This window comes from Erithacus rubecula (assembly GCF_903797595.1).
Source record: "Erithacus rubecula genome assembly, chromosome: 12".
In the NCBI taxonomy this organism is placed as follows: Eukaryota; Metazoa; Chordata; class Aves; order Passeriformes; family Muscicapidae; genus Erithacus; species Erithacus rubecula.
In genome coordinates this window covers 20,485,792-20,498,636 of record NC_136664.1, presented here as the reverse complement: position 1 = coordinate 20,498,636, position 12,845 = coordinate 20,485,792, and the positions used below count along the sequence as shown (strand labels likewise).

The 12,845-nt window shown below is 42.6% G+C and overlaps 1 protein-coding gene across 1 annotated transcript in view; it reads right to left on the bottom strand.

The window, feature by feature from the left end:
* Positions 1–6,210: 6,210 nt before the first annotated feature.
* Positions 6,211–12,845, bottom strand: part of SLC7A10 (solute carrier family 7 member 10) — a 37,832-nt gene continuing 31,197 nt past the window's right edge. The window contains exons 8-11 of the mRNA XM_079315936.1: positions 12,051–12,147; positions 8,678–8,827; positions 8,263–8,440; positions 6,211–6,502 (exon numbers count right to left, since the gene is read on the bottom strand). Coding sequence (XP_079172062.1) covers positions 6,378–6,502; positions 8,263–8,440; positions 8,678–8,827; positions 12,051–12,147 — 550 coding nt within the window. The 3' untranslated portion in view covers positions 6,211–6,377. The remainder of the gene's footprint in view (positions 6,503–8,262; positions 8,441–8,677; positions 8,828–12,050; positions 12,148–12,845) is intronic.

Below are 12,845 nucleotides of genomic sequence, written 5' to 3'. Positions count from 1 at the left end.
GGAACCTGGGGCAGACACCAATCATTCTAACTCTGAGTTCAAACTACAAATAACATTGTCTTTTTAGGCATGATAATTTAATTGAAATTTAATAATTTTAATTAAGCATACTTAGAAGGAATTAAAATCCCTTGTAACTTCCTCTTTTATGGAAACTGCTCACTTCTTTTGCTCCCTTTAGAAATGTTTTGATGGCCATATGGAGCTCAAAGCATCCACTAAATGTGAAGTCTCTGTATGGAATACCCAGAATGAAACCAGGTGTCTTAGCTGCTAAAGCTTTGTCATGAGAGTGTAGCAGTGTTCAGGAGAAGTTGCAGCAATATTTATTTTTTGCATTTTCTTCATAGTGATGTTGTGAGTGTTGCAGAATTGTTTCCTCCTTCTCTACCCTTTGTCCTCTCCTCCCTTGTGTTTCCATGGACTCTATGCTGATACTTTGAGTGTGCCTGAAGGACACTGAGTCTTTACAGCTCCTTGGAGCTGCACTGGCGAGCACTGAGCACTTGGTCAGGACCAGACTTCTGTTTTATTTTGAAACAAAATCTGTCTCACAAGTTTGCTTGTAAATCTGCTGTGGAAGTGCAGATGTATAAGCCAGTGACTTTATTTATCTTTTATTTTTAGAGAATGTTACATTGCTTTTTTAAGTTCGTTTTTTTCTTTGAAGAACTGAAATACATCAGTGCCATTTTTAAAGCTGACACTGTGTAGACTATACATTAATGTAAACTAGTGCCTTTTTGGTTTTTTAGAGTGTAATTAAAAGTAAGCACATTATTTACTTGTAAGAAGGTGGCACTGCTTAACAAGGAGTCCCTGCAGAATGACAGAACTGTGATGTGTGATAGCTTGGTCCTGTTCTGATGGCTGTGGGGTGGTGGCCAGGCTCTCCCTACTCTAACAAGAGCTCTGCTTCAATTCCCCTGTGATACAGTGACAAAAAAATGCTTTATAAAGGAGTTAACAAGGAAATTGATGCTGCTGCTCTGTAAACTTCTGAGTGCTCCAGAACCTGTTTGTAGTTGTAGGAATTCAGGTTGTCCAGAGTTATTAACTGAACTTGTGAAATTGGGGTCTTTGGCATCTGTGGGTCTGAGTTCTGCTGCTCACAGGACTTTCCTGGCTGTAAAGGCAAACAGACTTCAGCAGTGAACAGTTAAGTTTACATCAAGTGTCAAAGATTTTTTTTCCTTTAAATGGGCTGGATCTTTCACTAGGACTCCCTTTGGGGGAGTACCTTGAAAAATACAAGGAATAGAACTTTGGTCTACTAAAATGTAATATGGAAGAATTAAATAGAAGTGACTTTTTTCCCCCTCTTGTATTGCAAATTGGTTTCATACTGTGCATTCCAGAGTTAGAAGATTCAAATTCTTAAGGGCATTAATACCAGGAAGGGCTTGTGGCAAAATGCATAATAAGAGTTGTAATTGCACTAAATAAATACTGCTCAGTAATTTTTTTCCAGGTTCTTCTGTGATCCGAACTCATTTCATAAAAAAAAAAAAAATGTAGTTTTGAAAGAGGTCTTGCTTTCCTAGCATTTGTAAACATTTTTGGGTACATTGCACCTTTGCAAGGCCATGTACTGTAGTCATTGCACTGTCAGAGTAGTTTCCATCAAAGCCTACAGGTTTTAGTGTCTTTTTTTTTTTAATTTTTATTTTTATTCCTAAAGTAATTTTAAATCCTTAGACTTGTATGTGTAAGGTCGGTAGGTAAGTATAGTTAGGAAGAAGATTAAAGGTTTGTATTGTATGGATATGAAGGACCTGAAGAATACATGTATATTTATTTCTGTTACAGAAAAATATTTCTATAATAAAATAATGCTGATCATGCCATGCCTTAAACCATCACCATCATAAGGCTCATAAAGTTGAAATATGTACTTTGGAGTACTGCTGTATTTTGGGAATAACCCTGAACACTATTTTAAATGTGTAACTTCACATTATTTCTTATGTTTATCATATATATTTTATGTATTGATTCACTCACTATTAATTTTACAGAAGAAATCTCTGTGTTTGCATTATGAACACAAAGAGGTAAATTGCAGTGCCCTGGAATGTCAATAGCTGCATAAATCACAAAGTCTGCCTTAGAGCCATCTCTTGTTAAATGTTAAACAGGGAATCACCCATCCTCAAAGGCACCTCGGTTCTGCTTCATATGAACTGCCTTCTTGTATTCAGAAATTCTTAAAATTAGAAAAAAGTAAAAAAAAGTGGAAATGCAACACTTTAAGGACTCTACAACCCTAAGTTAATCAGCTAGTAAACTTGTTACAATTTTTGTTACTTCAGTAATGCTTTTCTGCACTCTTTAAAGATTTTTGTAGACAGCAAACAAAGTGTTTTAAGTTTGGGTTTGGTTTTTCAAGATACAAAAGTCTCTGTCCCAGCAAGCCAAAAAAACCCCAAACCAACCCTTCCAAAAAAACCCTCTGAATAGAGAGGAATACTTACTGGTTTAAAAACAATGCAGGCTCATAGGCAGTACAAAAGGGAAAAGTGATTCCCTTAATATTTTCTCTACTGCTGTTAAAGTGGGGAATATTTCTGTTAGAAATTGTTACCTTCCTGCTTGTCTATTACTCTGCAACACCCCTTAAATGTAGTTGTTCTCTATTTCTGTTCTCTGCTTTTTGGCTTTGTTTGTTTGTTTTTAATTTGTGTTGTATTTATTAATTGAGTTACATTTTCCATAGTGTGTGCAGGCACATGATTCAGGTATGGCATCACATTTACCTGGACTGAGCAAGATACTAAGCAAGAAAGATGCTGGACATCATCATAATTTGCCTTGCTTTGGATCTCTTAATTTTTAATAAAATTTCACATGCCCAGAGCCTGTGGGTTTCTGACTGTGACTCTTAGCACCTAAGCTTGAGGATTCCTGAATTGTACTCCCAGAGTCAGTTTGACTCAGACTGTTACATGTCAACCCATGACTCCATGTATTGACATTAATTTGGGGGGAGGAGGTGTATTTTGGTTTGGTTTTATACCTCTGTTTTTTTTTTTTTTTTTTATTAATAATCTGCTTTTTCTGGTATCTGAAGCTGGTTGAAGGGCTATCACTTTTTAAATAATACCTTGGTACTAGGAAATGCACTGTTGCATACAGCTGCCTTTAATATGTATGTGTGTGTGCATTTATCCCAACTAAAACTCTTCAGATTCTGGCTCTTGTGTTCTTGGCTGCAGAGATTAAATGGTTACCAAGGCTGGGTGAGAGGTTTATATTTTATTCCCTTTCATTCTCGTGTTCCCTGCTTTATGATCACTTCTGCATCTCCCTCCCTTCTATTGCTGTGTCTTACTTAAAGACTTTAAGAAAAAATTGGTTTTGACCTCTCAGCATCTTCTTACTCACTTTGTCATCCTTTTTCTTGGATTTTCCTTTTCCCTTTTCCAAGTGCAGAGGTTTCTCATGGAAGGTAGAGCACTGGTAATAGATGTCAAGGACCAAGGAGAGGAGGTTTAAAAACCAAAGTTTGGTTGCCTGTACTCACAGCTGGAGGTGGAGGCAGGACCCAACTCTCTGAACTTTAAAGCTTTAGGAAAAGAAATTCTAAGCAAAGTTTAACCTTCATTTTTCTTTCAGTACCTCTTATAGAACAACTCAGCAGGTGAATAACTGAGCAATTTCTGATTTGGTTCTTGGTACAAAGGAGCTGGAAACCAGATGATTTTTTCCCAAAGTTTAACAGTAAGTGAAACCTAAGAAATACCTTGACAAAGGCAAACCATGTAGCACAGTGATGACTGTGCTCTGTTGCTGCTTTTTTCAATCTTGTGACAAATCAGGTAACAACAATCCAATCCATTTTTTATTGACTTTGCCTTAGGCTGACTTACAGGTAATACTCCCCAGAGTAGTTTTCTGCATTACAACCTCAAATTTTTTATGCTACATAAATATAATAGCACATAACATATAGTCTTAGATAGTGTTGCATTTCTATTCCAGCTTTATTTAAACTCCTTTCTGTTGGAAACAGCTTGCCTTTCTATATCAAGTATCACAATACTCTCAACATGCTGATAGTGTCAGCTGTTTCAAGTTTTTTTTGTTCAGTGGGCTTTAAAATATTAGTAATTATGTCTCCTTTGGGGCTAGTTGTCTTTAGGAAAGATCTCTCTTAGATTATATGCTGCTAAATTTCATTTAACATATGAATTTATACTTCTAATTTTATACATTGATTTCTGTGTTTAGAAATTCTACACATTAGGCACTGATCTTTGTAAAGCCTTCAGTGTATGTGATGCTGGGAGCAGAGATGAAGCTGTTCCTAAAAATGAGACATCATGGAACACTTTTTGGGGTTTGGTATGTAATTCAGAGATGAGGTCTAGTAAATCATCCTGTTCTAAATTAAGCCTTCTGATTAAAGGCCAAGTGTTGTTACTTTTAAAGCATGTCAGTATAATCAGGGAAAACAAGCCAAATACGATTTTGTTCTTTAATTTTGCTTTTGATTTCCTTATATAACAGCCAAGAAAAGTCTTGGTAGCTGTTGCAGCATTACTACCATTACTATTATTAATTACTATTACTGTTGCTATTACTATTACCTTTCTCATTACCATACAGACTTGTCTCAAGAGCTGCAAAGTTTCCACGCTGGCTGATTTCCATTCCTTAACTGTTTAAACAAACAAAAATAAACCCACACCAAAACGTAGCAGTGCTGAAAGCTATCAGTATTGCTGATGCTGCAATACATTTAGTTTTCCTACTAGCTAGCAAAGGTGTTGGAAGAATTAATCTGTTGGAAATCGTGTCAGAAAATGGATTTTGAGGTGTGGAAAAGGAGACTTAGTCATGATAACTCTGACATTAGTTACAGGTTCAGGTGCTGCTTAGCACAGGGAGTACTGCTCTGAACTTTTTAAAAAAATCAAGCTGAATATTTATTATTTCCATTAGCAAACTATATCTTCATACTATTATTTAAAATGTGGAATCTTTCTTTGCATGTGTGCATATATGCACACAAAACCACACCTATTTTTCCAGCTAAATATATATTTTAATCTCTTAGAGATAACAGCTTTATAAAAAGAGAAGAATATATGCTGTGTTTCTTTTTAGTGTCTACCATCTGAAAGTTTGGAGAGAGATGAATAGAATTTTAATATATAGATATAGATACAGGTACATATATAGATAGATATATATTATTATTATCATACTACAAAAGTATTTCTGCATAATTAACTAAGAGATAATGAATCCATATTTTCTTGTGCCAGGGCCATGGAAAGATACTTTTAAAATTACATTCAGATGGCTGTTACCAAGGCTACTGAATGTGATAGGTTTTGTTTTCAAATAGCTGCAAAAGAATAGTAGCTCAGAGCTTTTCTCACATTTTGCATTTTCAGAAGATGCTCTGGTGTGAACGTGGCCATATTGCTACAGCAGCAAATCTCTATATATTATTTGAGTGCATGAATGAGATTTTTTTCCTATGTAAAATATGCAGAACACTTTCTAAGGAGCATCTGATGTGTGAGGGATTGAGGCAGGGCTGGGATGGGCAATGATGTGACACCACCTGGCACATCAAGAGGCAGCAGGAGCATCAGGGTCCTTCCCGTGCTGAGTTCCAGTGCTGAGCCCATTGCAAAACTCTCCAGGTGTTCATCCTGCCCTGCTCCTGGCTGCTGCTGAGCTTCCTGAGGAGCTCTGGGGGTGCAGGGAGCCCTGTCCCCTCCACCTTGGCAATGCTTCCAAGCTGACACACTCACAGCAGATCACTACCTCTGTATCTTTTTTCAAAAATGGTGCTGGGATGCTCCAGGGGGTTGCTGGTGTTGCAGTTTTGACTCTGTGGCTGTGCTCAGTGCAGTGACCCTGCCCAGCTGTGGGAAGGGCTGGTCCTTGGGATTGTAACTTCAATACTTCTGTTCTGTGGACCCCACCCAGGGACAGCAAGGGGTCTCCTTGCTTTCTCTTCATTTCTGTACCTTGATCTTGTGTTGGGAAATGCCTAAGGTTGCATGTCTCTGGTGGACCCTCATGGTGACTAAAATCAGTATTCCAGAGCTGTGTCTGTGCTGCTTTCTCCGCTGAGCAAGATTGCTGCCAGAAAAAAACCCCAACCAGTGCCTTATTTAACATTTTATTTCTTTTCTTTTTTCTTCTTCTTCTTTTCTTTTTTCTTTTTTTTTTTTTTTTTTTTTTTTTTTTAGGGAATTACTAAAATCTACAGAGGCCATAAAGGATGTAGCTCATTTTATGGGCTTCACTATTGGTGCTCTAAAATAATTTTTTTTTTTTCAGAAAAAACTTTTTTTTTTTTCAAAAATCAGCATGTAAACAAGAAGCCACTTCAGCCTCACTAGGCCACGCTGTTGTTATTTCCTCACTGCTGTGTCTCTCCCCAGCTTCCAGGAGTGGGCTGAGGATGCTTCCTCCTCAGGACTTCCACACTGAGGGTACACCACAAAACACAGCTTCTGCCCCCAGCACGTCACAGACTCTGCAGGGAGCAAAGGGCCACTGGTTAATGGGTGGTTCGTGGGGTGCTTGGGCTCTGCTAAACAAATCTGTGGTGCTGGAGCAATTTTACTGGGAGGATGCACAGCCCTGCTGCCACTGACTGCCCCTTCCAACCCTTCTCACTCCAGCTCAGTGGGAAAAGTTCCTGAAGCAGGGGCAGATACAGATGGGACAGCTTTAGGGACACCTTTCCCCAGCCCCTCACAGAGCTGCCTGTGCTGCCCAGGGCAGGCGATGGGATCGATGGGATGGGATGGGATGGGATGGGATGGGATGGGATGGGATGGGATGGGATGGGATGGGATGGGATGGGATGGGATGGGATGGGATGGGATGGGATGGGACGAATGGAATGGGATGGGATGGGATGGAATGGAATGGAATGGAATGGAATGGGATGGGATGGGATGGGATGGGATGGGATGGGATGGGATGGGATGGGATGGGATGGGATGGGATGGGATGGGACCAATGGAATGGAATGGAATGGAATGGGATGGGATGGGATGGGATGGAATGGAATGGAATGGAATGGAATGGAATGGAATGGAATGGAATGGAATGGAATGGAATGGAATGGAATGGAATGGAATGGAATGGAATGGGATGGGATGGGATGGGATGGGATGGGATGGGACCAATGGAATGGGATGGGATGGGACCGATGGGATGGGATGGGATGGGATGGGATGGGATGGGATGGGATGGGATGGGATGGGATGGGATGGGATGGGATGGGATGGGACGAATGGAATGGAATGGAATGGAATGGAATGGAATGGAATGGAATGGAATGGAATGGAATGGAATGGAATAAAATGGAATGGAATGGAATGCAATGCAATGGAATGGAATGGAATGGAATGGAATGGAATGGAATGGGACCAATGGAATGGAATGGAATGGGACCAATGCAATGGAATGGAATGAGACCAATGGAATGGAATGGAATGAGACCAATGGAATGGAATGGGATCAATGGAATGGGATGGAACCAATGGAATGGAATGGGATGGTATCAATGGAATGGAACAGAATGGAATAGGACCAATGGAATGGGATCAATGAAATGGGATGGGACCAATGGTATGGAATGGAATGGAATGGGATAGATGGCTATCAGCCCTGCTGGCACTGTGTCAGCCTGGCTGCAGTGAGCACTGGCCTTGGGGAGTGGCTGGCAGCAGAGCCAGCTGCAGCTGATGGAAACCCTCCAGTCAGAACAGAGGGCTGCAGTGTGCTTGTTTCAAAGTCCTCAGCTTGGAGCAAAGTGATTAAAAATCAAACACTACCAAAACATAAAAGACTATTGGAAGTTTTAATTTTGCATGAGGGATAATGCAAGGCTTTAGAAGAAACTTTGGAGTATGAGATAGCTCATCATGTCACACAGGGCTTGGTGCACAGTGAAGAAGGCAGGGCAAAGGTCTGACAAACTCAGTCCCTTTGTGATTGCTCATTTAGTATCCATGTGCATGAAGTGACACCCTGGTGTATTTGCCACAGGACAACTGCTGTGAGCAAGCTGAGTGAATGGGCACAGAGGCATGAGAGGAGGCAAATGTACCCAGGAGTGAGCAAAACATCCGCCAGAGAAAAGCACCGCCTGGCCACTTTGTGCCAGCACTGCCCATGGCTGAGTGGGGGCCAGCCTCATACAGGCAATCTCCTGGCTCTTCTGGTGCCAGATTAAGCAGAGTTTAGGCAGGGAGGACAGGGAGGCACATAGTGCTGGCTTACCTATTAGCCTATTTACACACTTTGGTTTGTTTCTCCAGTAGACTCCAAGGAAGAACACTGGCACTCCAGTCAAGATGATGATCAGTCCGATCCCACAGACGACTGGCTCAGAGTACAAGCTGAAGGCCAGGAGAAATGCCCAAAATGCCAGGTAAGTGATGGGGATGAGGAGGTTCACCTGCAAGGAGAGAGCAGAGCAGGACTGTGCAGGGCAGCAGCAGTGGCTGCAGGCACTGCAGACCCCCCAGGCTGTGCCCCCTCCCTCTGCTGCTTGTCCTCTCTGCCCATCCCAACACGAGATCTGCCTGGGCATCCTTCCTTTCCACTAATGCACTCTGGGACATGGCCTGGGAGCTGTTCCACCCACCCTCTGCACCGCTATTGCAACCAAGAAATTCAGCTTTAACAGTGTCACCTTGATTGGTCTGAAGATTTTGGGTTTCCTCCAGCGTAGAACAATCAGGCCCATAATTGTCACTCCATAGCAGAGGTAGTTAATGAATGACACGTAGTTGATTAGTGTGTATGTGTCCCCAACAAGCATGATGATAAGTGTGGCCAAGCACTGCAAAGAGAGGAGCACAGCCTTCTTCAGCCATTACTAGAAAAGGTAGCTTTAAAACAGCAAAACCAAGCAAAAATCCCATTAGAGCATTAAAAATCCTTTTGTTTATGGCACCTGCTGGGAATGTGCTGCTTCCTGTGGCTCTGCTCCTTATCCCTGAGCTGTGCCACCAGGGCTAAATGGGTATTGAGGGTGATTTGGGGCATGCTGAAGGCAGACACTAGAGGGTCTGTCCATAAATTCCCTGGGGTGCTGGCAGAGGTGTCTCTGCTGCCCATGACCAGGCAGGCAGGGCTGGGAAGGTTGGCAAAGCCCCCACTCCACCTTTTTCTGTTAAGTGTTGTAAAAGCTATTGAACTTTATGGTGAGGACTCCAGGTGAAAGGGTTTCTTGGACTGCACATGTTGTGTTTCAGGCACTGTGTTATTGCAGGTGCTCTGTATATTATAGAGAATTAAAGGTTTGCCCTTTCTCCTGCTGGCTCATGTCACAGGTGATCAGTATCATCAGTATTATCAGCATTATCTTATCAGCATCAATCTTATGGTGGGAATTTCTGTGCTTTGGCTTGCTTTTTTGAACTCTGTGTCTGCCTAATACTGATATTTCACCTTTTTTGCTTTTATATTCTGTACACATACATTTGTAGCACTATAGTCTATTATAGTATTTGTATCTGGCTTTTTACCTACTCCATTAGACAGAAAGACAAACTAAATTCCCCAGTGGCTCCAAGCTGGGGGTTTAAATTAAGATATCTGGGAAGCCAAGGTTGAAACTAGCTCTCTGAGACACATTTTCATTCACAAAGTTTAGTTCTTTTCTAAGTGGTGGTGGTGGGTGGGGGGATTCAGAAAGGGCTGAACTGAGGGGGAATTACCTGATCCTCTAATTGAGGACCCTTGTCAGTGATGCTAATTTGCTAAACATATAAATATTGTATGCACTTCATGTTACACATCCATCTTCATCACTTTCCACCTAGCAAGTTGAACACCTGGGGATCCTTATAAAGGTGACCCCTTTTCATCACCCAATTGTGTCTGGCTTGTGACTTTAGGACCAGCAAAAAGGCATCAATACTGCAGCCTGGGGGCCAGAGCACTGCTGCTCTTGGTTCCACAGGGGCTGAGCATCACCTGCACAAAGCACCAGCCTGTGAACACTGGCTGCTGCAGCCCAGAGCCTGAGAGAAGCTCAATATCCCCATCCCTCCAGAGACTGCTCAAGATTTGGTTTGTGTTCATCCATGCTCTCTTTGTGCTTTGTCCCCTTTTCTTTAATTAGCTGTTTCAACAGTGAATTTCTGCCAGGAGGGAAGGTTTCTGCGCCTCCAGCAGCAGGAATTAAGCACCTCCACAACCAGACACCCTGTTGGTTCCCCTACTCAAAGCCTTGCAGGCTTGGCAGGGGCATTTCCACACCTTGAAGTGTCTCAGCACAAAATGGATTTAGAATTGGCCACCATCTCCTGTGCTGCATGAACGTGGCCCCTGCTCTGCCCTGAAGTGTGCACTGTGCCCTGTGTGTGTACAACTCCCTGCAGTGGCAGAATTCCATGTGTGGAATCTGTGTCAGAGCTGCTCTCGGGGCAGGTGCCACCCCAGTGGCTCCTGGCTAAGAGGGGGTGCTGCCCTCAGGATGCTCTGGCCCACCATCCTCCCAAAAAACTGTAAAACTGCAGTCTAAATTTGAATTATAGCTTGGCCCCTTGATTTTTGGAAGTAAAGGAGTAAATCAGTAAAAATTAAGGTCTTGCTGGTAGTGTTAAAATAGCAATTCTTCATGTACAAACTTCTCTCCGTGTGTGATTCAATGGAAGAGACAAGGAACATGATGCATTAATTAGGTTTGCCTAAACTATTATATACTATACTATTTTTATCTTTCTATTTAAGAAACAAATATTTCCTAGCAGCATTTGATGTGCACTGAGCTGCATTAAAACACCTTTGACTGATGAATTAACCATGCCATGCTGGTTCTGTGATTTGCACTCTGATTCAAGGGGGATGGCATGGCATGGATCAGCCTGCTCCTGGTGAGGCTGTTCCACACAGAAACAGCCTCTGACACCCAGTGATGCATTTTTAAGAACAAAGGAATTCTGCATCATGGGCCCCTGTAGGACACAGGATCCAGGGCAGTTTACCCCAAGCCTTCAATGGGCAATACATATGATGTTTGTGGTGGGCACTAAGCCCCAGGAATGCTGCAAAACCTCAGCAAAATGCACATTTTGTCATAAAAGTGGAATGAGTAGGAGGCTTATTTGGTGAAATTTTGTATGGGTGTGCTGTGCCAGAATTGCTGTTAGAGCTGCAGACATGTAACCATGCATCTTTCCAGAGCATCTGGGGTCAAACCCTCGTGGTTTTGATATCAGTGGCAAATCTGCAGTTGGCAGCCATTGATGCAGCCAAGATTTCAAGGAAATGCCCTTTGGGGAATTGCTTTGCTTGGGCCCTGCAGCCATGGACAGCAGCAGTACCAATCATTTTCCTCTTTATCATCTTCTGTGCCACTGTAAAACCATCACACATTCTAGTTTCACTATTGGCAAAAGCAGCTCTTTGTCTCAAATAATGACTTCCCTGAGTCATTAGGGGGGTGGAAATTTATCCTGTCTGAAAAGAGAGGGGAATATTTTCCCCATGGGAGCCCCAGCACTGCCAACATCTGCCCAGGGTCTGCTCCTTGTCTGCCTGATGCACCATTCAGCATGACCCAGGGTCACTGTAATCATTGTCCCTACTTATTTTTTTGGAAATAAGGAATTTCTGTGGAAAGAAATACCTGTGGCCATCAGAGAACTGTCTGACTACTTTGTCACCCACCATGTCTCTGGCTTTGGTGGCAGCATCTAAAGCAGCCTGGCCTGAGTGAGATTAGCAATGGAGATTTCCAAATGCTTGTGGGAAGCAGGAAAAATTGGTCTTTTCTTGAATGAAATATCCCTGTTTCAAAAGCCAGTCCCTATGTCTTGCTGCAGGACAAGAGACAAGCTCACACTGCAGCTCAGGTTAAGAGGGAAACCCTCAGGGCTTGGGAGAAGGAGGAATTGTTTCTGAGGCTGAAGGCTGTAGGAGCTTCACAGCTGCAATTCAGGGTGACCTTCTGCTCCTTTTCTGGGGTAAAACCACCTCTCAGGGGATTTCCAGCTCATTTTCCCAGTGGTTTAGTGTTTCCTCAAGCAGGTGGCAGAGCAGGGACAGTAACTTACACAGAGGAGGAGGGCAGGAATGGGGGTGCAGTTCTTGACGTGGATCATGGCCAGCAAACTTGGCAAGTGGCCTTCTCGAGCACCAGAGAAACACAACCTGCAATAAGAGGGGTGATGATAAATGCACTGGGTGTGCAGCAGCCCCTCCAGCCCCTAGTCATGCCACAGCTCTTATCTCAACACCTGCTCTGCTCTTCCCATGGAAGGGAGCTGTGGCTGCAACTGCAGGGACAGCTAGAGATGAGTCCCCTGGGGAAGGGTGTTTAAACTAAATTAAATAAATCCTCCAGCCCTTAACAGCTAATGTCACCTGGGGAAAGACCTGCTCTGAGATGCCAAAATGCCTCTGAGGGCTATCTGCTGGCCAGCACTGTCCCTTTACCAGGGAGGGATGAACACTCTGAGGATTTACAGTGTCAGGAGGGGTTTGGATAAGGTTTAACATGCCTTAGCATTTCACTTTTAAGTGTACAGCCTGTAACACATGCACTCCAATTTGTTGCATTTCATCATACCCATGAAAAAAGGGTTGGGATAAATAAATTCCCCAAGGTTCTTCAGCTGTTTCCTCAAAACACTTTGTAACTTCTAAATTAGATTCAGACAGGTCAGTTATTATGAACAGACTTTATTGATGGCAGTCTTACAGACTTTACAGATTCTGGCCCAACTATCAGCAGTATGCCTGCAAAGCATCTTGCTTGAAAAGTGATTTTCCAGCATGGAAATGCCTGAAACTGAGTACAGCACCAGGCCCTAAAGCTCCTCTTTGAGCAAAGCACAGCTTAGCTGTGA